Source organism: Coffea eugenioides, chromosome 10 (genome assembly GCF_003713205.1).
Source record: "Coffea eugenioides isolate CCC68of chromosome 10, Ceug_1.0, whole genome shotgun sequence".
NCBI classification, from domain to species: Eukaryota; Viridiplantae; Streptophyta; class Magnoliopsida; order Gentianales; family Rubiaceae; genus Coffea; species Coffea eugenioides.
In genome coordinates, this window is record NC_040044.1 from 15,505,804 (window position 1) to 15,522,046 (window position 16,243).

At 38.6% G+C, this 16,243-nt stretch overlaps 2 protein-coding genes across 2 annotated transcripts; both read right to left on the bottom strand.

The window, feature by feature from the left end:
* Positions 1-5,773: 5,773 nt before the first annotated feature.
* Positions 5,774-8,931, bottom strand: LOC113750499. The gene is made up of 3 exons (XM_027294464.1): positions 8,593-8,931; positions 6,629-8,515; positions 5,774-6,544 (listed from the first exon to the last, which is right to left on the bottom strand). Exons 1-3 carry the CDS (start codon positions 8,929-8,931, stop codon positions 5,774-5,776), a joined length of 2,997 nt encoding a protein of 998 aa, XP_027150265.1.
* A 331-nt stretch (positions 8,932-9,262) lies between these two features.
* LOC113750500 lies at positions 9,263-10,750 on the bottom strand. The gene has a single exon (XM_027294465.1). The coding sequence runs from the start codon at positions 10,748-10,750 to the stop codon at positions 9,263-9,265; it is 1,488 nt and encodes a 495-aa protein (XP_027150266.1).
* Positions 10,751-16,243: the final 5,493 nt, after the last annotated feature.

The window sequence follows — 16,243 nt, forward strand, 5'->3', positions numbered from 1 at the left end:
AAAATAAAAACGGTCGAGATGAAAACACAAATTCTATGCTATCGAACTGAAGGACCAGAATGCATGTTGCTTAAAAGGTAATAAACCAAGAAAACTTACTTGGTGGACTTGCAACTCTTTTGATTTTTCAAACTTCAAAAGAAAGGGAATAATTATTATTTTTTTCGAAAATGTATAGCAACACTTGGAGCTCAATCCTTCCACCGTTTGCCTCAGTGTGAATCATGCTTAATTAAGCTAGTATTGTGTCACATAATTTTCCTGCAAAAAGGAAGAAACGAAACAGTTGTGATGAAAATACTGCCACCACCATGTGATCCCTTCACCTTGAGAACCATGTAAACATGAGTTTCAGTATCGCCAAATCGCTCCCTTAGGTTCGGTCGATAATCCCCCTCAGAGTCTTTGCAACTGTTGAATGTCAATCGACCATACTTTATTATCACAGGACCTTCGATTTCATGACTTCTTTGGGATAAATTATAAGGGATTGTCTTTTGAGTAAGACCCAATGAATGAGAAACATAAACAATTAATTAAAAATTAAAAAGTATTATTCATTATGCAATAATGCTAATATGAAATAAGTAAAAATACAGAAACAGTAAAACAAAATTAGTGATTTTTTTTTTCGAAATATAGGTCCAAGGATCAAAAGTTGGGTTCATATTTAGAGGACGGCCTTTGATGAGGAAAAATGCTCCTACTGACCCCTTCGACGTCATCCATTTTGGAATTCATTGTCGGCAAAAGAACAACAGTATGAAAGAGACCCAAATCAACATAGTCACCAGCTTTCAGACCTCAGCATCTTCTTCTTAGTTGTTGATTCTCTTGTATTCCAAAACCCTACCTCAGCGCCCTTTCGGGTTTTCACTAAGATTACCCCCACCCATTTTTTCTTTTTTTTTTTTGTTGTTTTTGTTTGTTTTTTTTTTTCTTTTTTTTTTTTTTTTTTCTTTTTCTCCTTTTTTTTTTTTTAGAAGGTGCCCTTTCGGGTTTTCAACTAGAGACATAAACAAGACAATTTTAACCCCAACTGGATCAATCCAGTCGTATTCCGATAATGAGTAGCATCAGTGAGACAATTTTCTCTGACATATTTCAGAAAAATTGTATTTACATCATTTGCCAATTGATTAAGAAAAATTTTTTTTTCCAAAAATACTGCAAAAGAAAAAAGTCGGCAATTTTGATTCTTGTGATTAGGATCGGATAGAGTAGCAAAGGAAGGGTAAAGGTTTGAAAGACTTGGCAGCGGATCATATGATGGGTTTGCAATCATTTGAGATAGCATTCTTTCAAAACTTACCCCGATCTAGGGTGAGAAAGAGATAAAATTTGCCCCAGTTTAATTCTGACTGAAGCTCTATTTTCTTTTTTTTCTATTTTTTTTTCTTCTCTCTCTCCCTTTTTTTTTTTTTTTTTTTTAAAGAAACAAAATTGCCCTAGTATGGGGTTAGTGATCTTAAGGAACTGCCAAGCGTAAAAGGAAAATGGTTATGAAAAGTCAAAAGAGAAAATAAATTAGGGATAGAATATCGAAATGAAAAAATGAGAGGAAGTATGCCTTAAATCCGTCTCTTGCAGTATTTTAAAAGAAAAAATTTTTTATAATCAAATGAAAAACTTTTTGCACATGTCTGCATTGATTGGTTGGGGAAAAACTTGACCGTCCATTTCCATAAGGATAAGCGCTCCTCCGGATAGCACTTTCTTAACAATGAATTGTCCTTGCCAATTGGGAGCAAACTTCCCTTTAGCCTCATCTTGCATTAGAAGAATCCGTTTCAAAACCTTATCTCCAACTTCAAATAAGCGGGGCTTGACTTTTTTGTTGTAAGCCCGAGCCATTCGTTGCTGATAACATTGTCCATGACACACGGCATTCAACCTCTTTTCATCAATCAGAGACAACTGCTCCTAACGTTCTCTGACCCATTCAGCTTCTTCTATCTGAGCTTCCATCAGAATGCGTAAGGAAGGAATTTCAACTTCTGCCGGTAGTACTGCTTCCATTCCATACATAAGAGAGTAAGGAGTTGCACCAGTAGACGTTCTGATAGTAGTTCTGTAGGCCATCAATGCGTAAGGCAGCTTCTCATGCCAATCCTGGTGTGCTTCAGTCATCTTACGAATAATTTTCTTCAAGTTCTTATTTGCGGCTTCGACGGCTCCATTCATTTTAGGCCTATAAATGGCAGAATTTCGATGTCTGATCTTGAACTGTTCACATAATCCATCCACCATATCGTTGTTGAGGTTTTTAGCATTATCAGTGATCAACGTCTCTGGTACCCCAAAACAACAGATGATATTATTTCTCAAGAAATCCGACACCACCTTCTTAGTCACATGCTTATAGGACGCGGTATCAACCCATTTGGTGAAATATTCAATCGCCACTAAAATGAATCGATGCCCATTTGAAGCAGGAGGATCAATAGTTCCGATCACATCCATTCCCCAGATCGAACATGGCCATGGAGCAGTCATACTATGCAATTCTGTAGGAGGAGCACGTATAACATCACCATGCATTTGACACTTGACACACTTTCTAACAAAATCTACACAGTCATGCTCCATGGTAAGCCAAAAATATCCTGTTCTCATGATCTTTTTAGCCAGTAGATGCCCATTCATGTGTGGCCCACAAACCCCACTATGTACTTCTTTCATCATATAATCGACTTCCTCTTCATTGATGCATCTCAGAAGGCCCAAATCAGATGTTTTCTTGTATAGCACTTCTCCATTCAAGAAGAATCTTGATGACATTCTGCGTAAGAAACTTTTTGCAACAGAATCAGTATCAGGAGGGTAGGATCCCGTTTTCATGAATTCCTTAATATCCTTGTACCAGGAGCGACCATCAATGACCCTTTCCGTAACTAGACAGTGCGCTGGCCTATTCTGAAGTTGAATCTGTATAGGTTCAATCACCAGCTCATCTGGATGGTGGATCATCGAAGACAGAGTAGCTAAAGCATCAGCAAAGGTATTACGAGTGCGGGGAACGTGTCTGAGTTCCAAATTCCTGAATTTGCTAGCCAAACTAAGCAAGTTACAATGATACAACATAATTTTTGAATCCCGAATTACCCACTGTTTAAGCGTCTGGTGCACAAGTAAATCGAAATCACTGAATGCTATCAGATCTTTGATCTCCATGTCCAATGCCATTTTCAATCCAAAAATACAAGCTTCATACTCAGCCATGTTGTTAGTACACGGAAACTGTAATTTGGCAGTAGCAGGATAATGTTTCCTTTCAGGCGACACTAAAACTGCTCCAATTCCAGCTCCAAAAGAGTTTGATGCACCATCGAAAAATAACCTCCATCCAGGATGCTGCTCACTCATGTTCTCAACTGCTCCAACGAATAGAATTTCTTCATCAGGAAAGTAGGTATGCAATGGTTGGTAATCATCATCTCTTGGATTTTCTGCCAAATGATCTGCTATAACTTGACCCTTGACTGCCTTTTGTGTTATGAAGACAATATCGAATTCGGAAAGGATCATTTGCCACTTAGCCATACGTCCCGTGGGCATCGACTTTTCCAACAGGTATTTCAGAGGATCGGAAAGGGAAATAAAGTAAGTGGTATAACCGAGCAAATAATGTCTCAACTTCTGAGCTGCCCATGCTAAAGCACAACAACTTCTCTCAAGGAAAGAATAGTTGGCCTCATATGCTGTAAATTTCTTGCTCAGATAGTAGATGGCTTGTTCCATTCTCCCAGACTTGTCATGCTGTCCCAGAACGCATCCAACAGCCTCATCAAGAACAGACAAATACATAATCAGAGGTCTCCCTGGCTGAGGTGGCACTAAGACCGGAGGATTTAACAAATAATTCTTGATCTTATCAAAAGCTTGCTGACAATCTTCATTCCAATCCATCGGCGCATTCTTTTTCAACAGTTTGAACAGAGGCTCACAGGTAGAGGTTAACTGTGCAATAAATCGGCCAATGAAATTGATCTTTCCAAGAAAAGTCTTCACATCTTTTTGACTTTTTGGAATGGGCATATCTCGAATTGCTTTTATTTTCGCAGGATCTATCTCTATACCCTTCTTGCTGACAATAAAACCCAATAACTTACCAGTCGGAGCTCCAAAAGCACATTTTGCAGGGTTCAACTTCAAATTATACTTCCTCAATCTTTCAAACAGCTTCTTTAAATCAACCAAATGGTTCTCAACCTTCTTGGATTTAATTATGATATCATCCACATAGACCTCCATCTCTTTGTGAATCATGTCATGAAACAGGGTAGTCATGATCCTCTGATAAGTGGCTCCAGCATTCTTCAACCCGAAAGGCATCACTCTATAACAAAAGGTTCCCCATGGGGTGATAAAAGAGGTTTTCTCTCTGTCTTCTTCTGCCATTAAAATTTGATGATACCCAGCAAAACAATCACCAAAAGATTCAATTTCGTGTCCGGCAGTATTTTCCAAAAGAATATGAATGTTTGGCAAAGGAAAATCGTCTTTCGGACTAGCCTTATTCAGATCTCTGTAATCAACACATACTCGCACCTCCCCAGATTTCTTAGGGACTGGCACAGGATTCGATAGCCAGATGGGATAATGAGACACCATGATTATCTTAGCATTGAGCTGTTTCACGATTTGCTCCTTTATTTTGAGACTCATTTCTGGTTTGAATTTACGTGGCTTCTGCTTTACAGGTAAAAAATTTGAATCAGTTGGCAACCTGTGAACCACTATGTCTGTAGAGATCCCTGGCATATCATCGTATGACCATGCAAACACATCTTGAAAAAGCATTAGGAATTCAATCATTTCCTCCTTCTGTTTCCTATTTAAACGAATGCTGACTTTAACTTCTTTAACCTCCGTCTTAGTGCCAATATTGATGATTTCTGTTTCTTCTAAGTTGGGTTTGGGTTTCTCTTCATACTGTTTTAAATCCCTTGAAATAGACTCAAATTCTTCCTCAGTATCGCTCTCGATTTGAATTTCAGATTGCATGATTTCAAGTTCATGAGAGATATCGAGATTGCAGCCATCGAATTCCAAAATGGTGACATCCAAAGGGTCAAAGGATTTTATTTGTGGCCATCTGAAAATAGAATAGCCATCTGAAAATAGAATAGAACATAAGTAATAAATAAATAGCAAATACTGGAGAAGTCATTCATTTCACTAAATTCAAAATGCATCGTGACTTCACAAAAAGATAAATATACAGATATGATTGCCATTTAAAGACATATTTAACCCAAACCTTTATTTTCGTTTCAGCAATTTTCTTGAACAAAGCAAGTTATATTAACTGAAACAAGAATAAAGGTTTAAAAGATGAAAGCAATTTCTTTTAACAAAAGATCCAGACTACTGTCCTATCTGGATGTGATCTAGACAAAAGACAATCCCCTTAAATTTACCGAAATTCCCTTCGAGAGGGAAGATAATCAGCAGTCCAATTCTGAATAGCTCTTTCGGTAATTGACAAAAATTCTGCATTCTCCGATGGCTCCTCCTCACAAGTGGCCCCGACAAATAATTGAGACAGGTCCACTTCAATCTCCTCCACAGGATTCTTCGTTTCTGACATAATCACCTCTGATGGACGAGGAAAGGTGTGATACAGCGGTGGGACATTTAAGACATTTTGCTTGCCCTTCTTTTCAGCTTGTTTTCGAGCTTGCATTTCCCTCATATCCTTAGCAGTCGGATGAAATCCCAATCCAAATGTATCCTTTTGCGTCGGGATCTCTATCGGCTCCAAAATTCCTTACAATTCTCGCCCAAGACCTTTTCCTATTTCATATCCGCCTCGGATCATCTCTCTCACCATCATAATACTGCCCTCTGGCAAATCTGATTGAGTCAACGACTTATCCCTAGATGCCCATCCTACAGAGACTATGTCAGCAACATGATGAGATGAAATTGGAGTCCCTTTTCTGTCTTTACCTTTGAATTTTGCATCAATGATCATGGTACAGTCATCCTCAGCAAATACAGTAATGAGCTGATCATTCACAATAAATCTCAACATTTGATGCAGAGAAGATGGCACTGAATTGGAAGCATGTATCCAAGGTCTTCCAAGTAAAATGTTGTAAATACTGGAGAAGTCCATGACTTGGCAAGTAACTTGGAATTGAGCAGGGCCTATCTCCAATACCAGATCTGCTTCACCCATAGATTCCCTCCTTGAACCATCAAATCCTCGAACCACAGTTGCAGATGGACGGAGTTTAATATCAAGAAATCCAAGCTTGGTGAGAGTGTTCCATGGACAGATATTCAACGCTGACCCATTATCCACTAAAACCCTCGGCAACAGCTTTCCATTGCAACGGACCGATATATACAAAGCTCTGTTATGTCCGATCCCTTCTGCAGTCAGATCATCATCGAAAAAGGTAATATGATTAGCAGCAAGTACATTCCCCACAATGTTATAAAATTTATCCACCGGAATATCTTTAGGGACTTGATCTTCGTTCAGAATTTTGAGCAATGCTTCTCCGTGCAGCTCGGAAGTCAAGAGAAGATTCTAAAAAGAAATCTGAGCGGGCATCCTATCCAACTGCTCCACTATTTTGTACTCGCTTCTTTTCAGCATCTTCAGAAAATCTACAACTTCATTTTCAGACACACGAGGCTTGGGTGTCGGAGATTTAACCTTGGCCTTGGATTGAACATCAATATCGGAGTTTCCCACAATTTTTCTAGATCTAGTAATAGTAGATATATCTTCCTTCAAGCAATCTTTACCTCCAATTAACAGACTGGGCTCCTCGTAGTTCCATGGTACCTCTTGCAAGTTATTGACAGGCATTTGTTCTGGAAATTCGAGAATGGCAGGCTCTGATATATCCCATTCAAAAGATGGAAGATCCAAAATAAAAGGAACCTCAGAATTGTCAATCTCGGAAGGCCCTCCTTCTACCATAAGCGATTCCTCTTTCTCAAACACAAAAGATTTTAACTTTTCTTCAGCACTATCCTTAGTTATGGACTCTTCAACAGACAGTAGTTTCCTCATCTCCGCATGGTCAGTCTCCATCACGCCAAATACTTCAGTTTCATCTACAATGTACTGACTGGGGTCGACAAAATCTTCATCAGCGATGATAACCCCCACAGTGCTCCCATGCTCAGGTAGAGGATTCTTACTAACATTCGGTCCCTGCTCTCCCTTTCTTCTGAGAAGAATATCTCCAGAGTCAATCATGTCCTGAATCTTATGTTTTAAAGCCCAACAATTGCCAGTGATATGACCTGGACTTCCAGAATGATAAGCACAGATTGCATGCGGATCATAACCGGCAGGAGGACCTCTGGGATAGATTTTGGGAGGAACAGTGCCAATTTTTCCAACTGCTTTTAATTGCTCATACAACTGATCAATAGGTCGGCCCAAGTTGGTGAAGGTTCGAAATTGCTTCCGAGTTTGAATTCCACTGGTTTGCAAAGGATTTTGAGAAGGGTTATTGTTTTGCAGGGTTGGTCTGGAATGATAAATGGGACGAGAGTGATTTTGAAAGACAGGTTGTGGAGTTGGAGGTAAGGGCGAGGTATTCAAATGATTTGGTCGGGAATGATGGAATTGGGTAGTAGTGTGGTATACTGGTTGGGGATTGGTGTAATACGGGTAAGAAAAAGAATAGGTGGGATGATTTCTGGGTCTGAAAGACGGGCCTTGATCCCATATAAAAGCAGTATCACCTTCTTTCTTCTTGAATGGGGGCTTTTTCCCATTGCTGTTTTGATTTTGTAGAGCATCCAATTGCAACTTTAATGCAGACACATTAACAATCTTCCATGCTTTGACAAATTTATCATACTCCTCCAATTTGTTAATGATAGCAGCAAATGGACTTCCAGTCATGCGGAAGATCTCTTCAAAATAAGGTGGATCGTGGGCCTTGATGAAAGTGCGAACAATCTCCTCCTCAATCATAGGAGGCTCCACTTTGGCAGCTAACTTTCTCCACCGTTTTGCGTAGGTCTTGTGATCTTCCGACGGCTTTCTTTTCGTACCCTCCAGTGTGGTTCGTGTTGGCGCCAACTCACAGTTAAATTCATACTGCTTCACAAAAGCAGTTGATAGATCCAACCAGGTCTTGACTTCTCTAGACTTCAAATTTGAATACCAATCTAGAGCATCTCCCTCCAAACTTTTCGGAAATAGACGCATAGGCAAATTCTCATCATCCACAGATTTACCTAACTTGTTGGCAAACATCTTGAGGTGCGTCTTTGGATTTCCAGTTCCATCATACTTGCTGAATTTAGGGGTTTTGAATCCCAACGGTAGCTGAATATCCGGGAAAAGACACAATTCATTGTAATCTAACCCACCATGCTTGCTCAATCCTTGATTCTTTCTCATAAAATCATCGAATCGATCCAACCTTCTTAACAGATCTTTGTCAATGGGTATAGGTTGTTCTTCTATCGCCGCCTTCCCTTGAGATGCAGTATCTAGTACAAAAGGCTCTGCAGTATGGTGGTGGGGTCCCTGAGGGTTGGGGGGATATTCAGATTGGTTTGTGGATGGATTTGAGGGATTTGGCTACTGGTTGGGTTTATCAATACATAATTCGGATGCATATAGGAAAAGTCTGAATTTAGTCGGGTAAAGGTATTTTCAAGAGGGTTAGCGAAAGGAGGAGGGAAAGGTGTTTGGGTAGTGGATGTGTGGGGTGGTTGATAGTCTTGTGCAGGTGGGTGATTATCGATAGGTTCTTGGTCGTTTGGGACACCACCACCATTGTTGCTGTCGACCAGCTGATCAATTACACGCCTTTGTGCGGCCATTTCAGCGCTTAACTCATTGAACTTACCAAGTACCTCACTTAATTGAGCTCCCAATGCTGTGAAGTCCGGCGATGTTACTATAGCAGATCTTTCCGAAGTTTCTGGTACTGAACTCATGTTTACAGACTGTCTCAAGGCTTTACTTCGGGACCTGGTGATGATGGGGCTTCTTCGGGTAGCTATTGTGAAAAATACCTGATAGTGGAGAAAAGAAACTCATTTAGGGTTGGATTTTCGGTCAAATTGCTGTAATTTATTCAAGAAAGAAAGAAAAAAAAACATGAGTTAGTAGATATTTAAATAATTCGAATGCATGTCCTATGGGGGAGCCCTTTTCTGCCAAGGGTAGGCCTAATATGATGCAACACCTTCGGGGTAAAATCCCAATTCCAAACCTGTAAGTGAATGTAGAAATCAAAGTAGAAATTCTCATTAAACACTGACGAGTTTAATCATTTTTTACAGCTTCATTGATGGTTCGGCTGACCATTTTTACAAAATCCTCATGCCTTACCAAACTAGTACGTTGAGACTCCCTAGATCTTCCTATACTAAGCTTTCGAATTCCTTCTTGAATTTTGTCAAATGCATCCAGCGCTTTTTCCAACTTTTCAGTTTTTCTTGTCTCCCACTTTAATTGTGCTCGGGCATCTTCCAGGGCATGGTCGGCCACTATGAGTTGCAATTGATAATCCTCGAGCTCTTTCTTCAGCTTGTCTATCTGCTCTTCAGGGCTGACAGGAGCGGACTGTGACTTCTTTCGTGCTTGTTCGACTGTCAGTTTGATCCACTCATTATACTCTAAAATGACCTTAGGTTCCAATTTGTTGACTTGATCCAAGTGCAAGCTCTCTAAACTAAGAAGATTTCCCCAAACTTCCAATACCATGCTCCGACTTTCAGCAACTGTGTTGAGTCTGATATTTTCAATCCCTTGTATCATCGAAATTCTTTGCGGATACCCAAATTGCCTCATGACTCGTTGCGGAACATATGCGACCAATCCATTGGTGCCTGCTAGGGGGATAAAACTGTGTTGGGTAGTCGTGAAAACCGGATCCCTAACTTTTGTCCAATCCAAAATCCATTGTATTTTCTCAGGTGCCAAGTTATCGAACTCTTGAATAAACTGAGTCGGAGATGCAATTCGATAATACTTTTTGACCCTTTCTCGGTGTGATTCGATCCAATTCTCTGCGGGGAGACAAGATCCCAAAGGATTGAGCGTTCTCTTCGCTAGATGCTCCATTGCCCACATTTGGAGTATCAAATTTGACCCATAAAAGAAACCTCTTTTCTTTTGACATTCAGTAGCGGCCGTGAAGATGTCGGCAATGATTACAGGCACCAAGGTAGGGGTCATTCCATTAATCCCTGAAAATAGGCTCTGAACCATATTGATAGTGAAAAATGTGATCTTTCCATGCTTTTGCGGGAACAACAACAGATTGATCAAAACTAATCCAAACGCTTGCACTCGCTTCTCTACCCATTGCTCCTTACTTATAAAAAAATCTGTTCGGTACTGTTCATAGGACCCTCTTTCTCCAAATCGTTCATACAGAAACTCTAACGGGCACGATCTCGCATCTAGATGTTGGTTCATACTAGCCTGCCTTAATCTCAAAAACCTATAAAACTGTTCCGTTGTTCCATTAGTTGGATATATCATAGGATAACCTTTCCCAGGTATCTGCAATAATCCTTCTATTTCTTCTAAAGTTGGTGTTAGTTCACATTCACCGAATCGAAAAATAGAACCTTCTGGATCCCAATACCCAAGTAGAGCTTGAATGATTGCAACATTTGGGGTTATGCTTAGAAGACTCGGTAAATGTCCCACATATTTGAACAGTCTTTTCACCTCATGTGTCATATTATTTTTCCAGTCTGTTAGTTCCCGAGGTATCTGGTTCAGCATTCTGCACGGAGCCATCTGAGGAGGAATTTCACTCTTAGTACCTTACCTCGGGATTTTACCCCTTAGGCAATACAAAATCATAAACATGCAAGTCTCATTGGATTACATATCCGAGACAAAAGGTGACTTATTCCTACCGTAGGATTCCCTATGCGGCATTCCCTCTATGGTTAATGCATGATGACAATTTATTAAAGCATATTAAATATACAATGAAATAATTGAAATGTGACCTAAAAGTGCCCTTTTTAAATGCCGGGGTAAGCCTAAAATGATGTGCAGTACATATGCATATGCAATTGACTAAAATTTAAACATGCTTGATATAAGAGGCGGTCTTATCTTAAACGAGTACCATGTTAGGACTCTTATTTCTAAAGTTTGTGTATGCAGAAAAAGGGAAAACAAGGAGAGGTTAGTTCAACAAGTAACATATAACACGTTGTGACAATAAATGATACAAGAATGAAAAGTAAATAAAGCAAAGAAAGAGGGGTGAAATCCCTCCCCTCGTGCTTAGTGTTCCTAATTGGATAGGTTGACTCTATTCTAGGTAATTTCTAATATGGATGCATGAGGTTTGGCTTACTAATGCATCTAGACTCGATAAGGTTTCAGGCTCCCAAGCCTTCAGACCAAAAAGTTAAGGGTCATCAATCCCAAAACCTTCGGTCGGCGGCTTGAGTGATCCCTTAGACATCGCTATGGGCGCAGAGCACACCATCCGCCTACCTAAGGAAATCGATCCTAATCTTACAAGGAGATGTGGGATGGCGCCCACGAGAAAAATAAAAATAAGGTAAAAATAATGCATGCACGTATGAAGTGCTTCCTTTTGAGAGGAGAGATTATAATTAAAACACGTGTGGAGGCTCTAAGGTGATATTCCCCCACCCAAGATGCAAGCGCGATACAAGTATATAAACATAAATAAATGAAAGTAAATAACAAATCATCATATACGTGAATATCGAGAGACGGTCGCGTGTGTGAAATGCAATAAACCTAAAAATGAGGAAAAAGTAAAAGTAAAAGGAATATGCAACCTAAACATCCAAATATGATAAGTGAAATGGTTAGAAAAAGAAAAGACAACTAAACCAAGTGTTTGGACTCTCTAGCTTCCCCAGTGGAGTCGCCAAGTTGTCGCGCCCCATTTTTTCGGGATAAAAAAAAAAGATGTTAATAAAAAGATGTGATTTATTAATAATAAATAAAAAAAGACCTAGAATGGGACTTAAAAAGAATGCGACAATTCGGGTCCAAAATTTAGTCTAAAAGGGTTTTCAAGAAAAGATAGGAGTCGCCACTTGGTATGGAGTTTTGGTGTACCAAGTCACCCAAAAAAATATTTTTGACAAAAATAAAATAAATCAAAACCCTTTTTGACAACTCCAGGTCTTTGAAAACAAGAGAAAATAGGTTCGGAAGTCACGGTTGAAGAAAGGGAAGGCAAATGTTTAATTGACTCAAACCTAAGGCACCCTTTCAACCTAGTCTAAGCTAGTTGCGAGGTTTAGTCAAAATTTTCCTAATCTAACCCTTAATTTTATCATATTTGGATGTCTCCTACATGGATGCAAATCTAAATTTATAAAATATCGAAAGGGCCAAAATATCCATTCAAGGGTTTAATTGAACCAATCGCATTAATTGCGAAGGCCAAAATGATTCCTTGAAAGTGTCACAAGTATGCGAATGATGAAATTAAATTAAAATAAAATAAAAAAGAAAATAAATTATATACATATATATAAGTGATCAAAGAAAAAGGGAATGCAACATAAAGGGTACGGGAGACAAAAACTCGTGACATAATTTTCTTATACATGGATTAATGGGATATTTGAACTAAAAAGTTATAATCACCTATTTCCCATGTTTGAAAAATAATTATCCTAACATGAACAAGCAAATGAACTAGCTTAAATGAGATGCAATTCTAAATGACATGATTAGCACCTATAGAGGATAGGGGATAATATAATAGGGAATATCATACAAATGAGAAAAAATCCTAAAGATGAAAATATGCATGAAAATGTAGTGAATAGCACACAAAGATGAATCTAACGCAAGACGGCCTAAAGGGTCTAGCGTTGGACTAGCCCATTTCTAAAAATCCTTACTAGCGTTGGACTAGCAAGTAAGCGAAGAGAGAAGCCACAACTAGCGTTGGACTAGTGTGGTGACGTCATGCATTAACAATTCATAGTGAAGCAAATAAAGCATAAATTAAAACAAATAAACATATAAGAGCACGTAACACATAACACGTAAGCATAATATCTAGATGCCAAAATCCTAAAAAAAGCGGATAAAACACATAACACATAAGCCACATAAACACACAACTTATCTATTACATCGGGGAGCGCCTAACTACAATCTAGGAGGGAAAAATATAATAAAACAAATCTAATTATCCTATCTATTACATTTTTGAGGTATTTAAATACCTCTCGAATCATTATAAAAACTAACTAAAACATATATAAGAAAATTTGAATGAATATTTAAATCAAATAAATAAAGCATATAAAAATATATAAACACATAGGAACACATAGGAGCACATAAGAGCACGTAATTGACATTGAAATAATAAAATAGGAGTACCTCCCGTTTGAAGTGGTGACTAAATGGAGTCAAATTGTCCTATTTATACTCACAATGAACAAAAGGATCATGGGACCAATTTAATTGAAAAAGAAAATAATAATACAAGTACTAAATTCACGCTAATATGTCAGACGTAAAGAAATTTAAGTAAATCTAAAAAATTTCCAAATTAAGTATATTCAAAAGTAGCATAATTAGCTATTAAAGAAAAGAAACAATCATAATAAAGAGAGTCAAAATTCATCAGGGACTGAATTGCAAAAATTGAAAAATTTTCAGGGATAAAAATTATATTTTTCCAAAGTTCAGAGGTCAAAAATTAAATAAAAGATAAAATCCAGGGACCAAAGTGCAATTACTATAAGGACCGAGTTGAAAAGAATTTAAAGTGTTATGGGCCGTAGTAAAACTACTCCAAAGATCAGGGGCCAAAGTGCAAAATTCGATTTCTGATTTGGGAGAAGAAAGGCCATCGGGCCGTTATTTTTATTTATTTGGGCCGGATACTACCTAAGCCTAACCGAAACCCAAAAGAAACGAGCAGGCCAGCCCGTCTTTTTATCCCTCAAACCCAACCAAAAAAAAACATGGGCTCCGACCTTCTATCCCAACCAAAAAATAAGAAACAAGCCCACTAAAAAAATTAACTTAGCCCAACCCACTTTCCTTTTCTTTCTTTTCTTTTCTTTCTCTTTTCTTCCTCATACGTTTCCTTTCCTTCTTCTTCGGCCAACCGAAGAAGCTTCGGCTGGCAGCCATGGTGGCCGCCGGTGGCGCCGTCGCCACCGGACCGCCACCGCCGGCGACCTTTCCGGTGATCAAAATTTCTCAAAATACACCTCCCCACTCCATTTTTCGCATAGATTCCATATTCGGAGTTATTTTTTATCAAAAAGGAAAACAAAGTGGTCAAACTAGCAAAAAATCAGTCCAGATTTTATTCTTTTATAACTCTTAAACCTTCACCAAAAATCATAAAAATTATGCCAAAACCCTTCTTATAACTCCTACATTACAACCATGATTTCAATTTGACAAGAAAACAACATAAAAAGGCTAGAATAAAGCAAAACATCCCCTAAAATTCGTTTTTTCCATTTTGGCATTTTCACAAGCACTTGACATGCATTCATGGGCCCATTTCCTTTTCCTTAATTCTAGTTATGCCATTCCCAAATTCAGCAACCCAACAACATAATGACAACATAAACCAGCAAGAAAAGAAACAAAGCTAACGTCTACACATGATTATAGTATAACGAATTAGAAAATAAAAAGCTGGAAAAAGAAGAGAAAATGAAAGGAGATACCTCAATGAATATGAAAATCTTTCGGTTGAAGTTTGATGAAATTTCCAAGCCTTGGCCGATAGCTGCCCTTTCTTTTTTGTGTTTTGATTTTGTGGGAGAAAATGTGTAGAGGGAGCCCTTTTTGTTGTTCCTCTTGTCTTCTTTCTTCTGCCCAAATCCGAGAGAGGAAGAGAGTGAGGAGTGGAAAGTGCTTCTTTTTTTTTTCTTGTCTCTGACTTCCAAGAGAGAGCCGAGAGAGTGAGGGAGATTGAGGAGTTAGTTTTTTCTTCTTTCTTTGCTTGTCTGATTTTTCTTGTGTGTGTCTTGAGAGAGTGAATTGAGGGAGTAGTTTTTTGTGTGTTAGGTTGTTTTTGAGCCCCAAAAAGCGCCGTTCCTTTTTTGTCAATCCCCCAGAATAAGGAGGGAACCAAGGGATTTTTGTCAAATGGGTTTAGTTGTTTTTTTTTCTTTTTTTCAAATCATGCCTTCTCTCTCTCTCTTTCTCTTTTTTTCTTCTTTTTTTTAAATAAATCTACAAAAAATGAGACAAAATATACTTAAAAAATACAAGAAAATAAATTGCTCATCAAATAGAAAATATTCGAGAAAATACAAAATTTGACAAAAATTTGGTGTCTACACAGTCAATTACATGTTTTGGAAACTATTGGATATTGATTAGGTGATTGACATGTTTAGTCGTCCCATGAATTGGGGTGGAAGAACTGCCAAAAGTAGGAAGCTGGAACGCCACATCGTTGAACCTCTAGCAGTTGTGAGTCTGAAGTTTGGACTGCATCCTATTATGTGCTAAATTTTTTCAGCATCGTATTTAAATTGGTATTACGAACCAACACCAACACACTATTACTGACGTCTTCTACACTACTCCCACTCGGGATACCCAAACACATAACCTAACAAATTGGTAGTTACTCGCAAAATTTGTATTAATTACCATAAAAGTACACCCAAAAAATGTATTCATTATGTGTACTTCGGGTTTTGTGTTTGTTTTCAAGAAACATGTTACTTATTCTATACTTACTAATTCTCCAGAATTATGTTACTACTAGCTAGTTTATATCGTTTCTTGCCACATATTAACTCCCACCTGTGTGTTGGTCCGTGTTAGCTCCTGGTCGACACACAACCACTACTTCAACAGAAGGTTAAAACACAAAAGCTTATGTGGCCCAAAAGGAGTTTTAGATCGTTGAAATGTCTTCATCGAGCAATTTTGGTGGCGGATCTACTGAGTTAAGGTACCAATATCGGTACTGTCACTGTGGAAAAAGGGTTGGGCTGAAGATCGTGGAGTCACAGAAACCAACGAAGGGGTTGCTGTACTTCGTCTGTGAAGGAAAAACTTGTGTTTTTTTCGCTTGGTGTCATCCAATAGGGAGGAATCATGAGCAAGTTCAGGCTAACTACTATCCTCCCTCACCTAATCGACAAGCAATAAGTAGAGAAAGCTCCTTCGACAGTCCCGGAACAGTGCAAAATGAACCAAACTCTTTCCCGTATCATGTGCACCGAATCAAACAAGATATTCGACAAATGAAAACCTTCATGACGATATCGGTAGCGGTCGCCT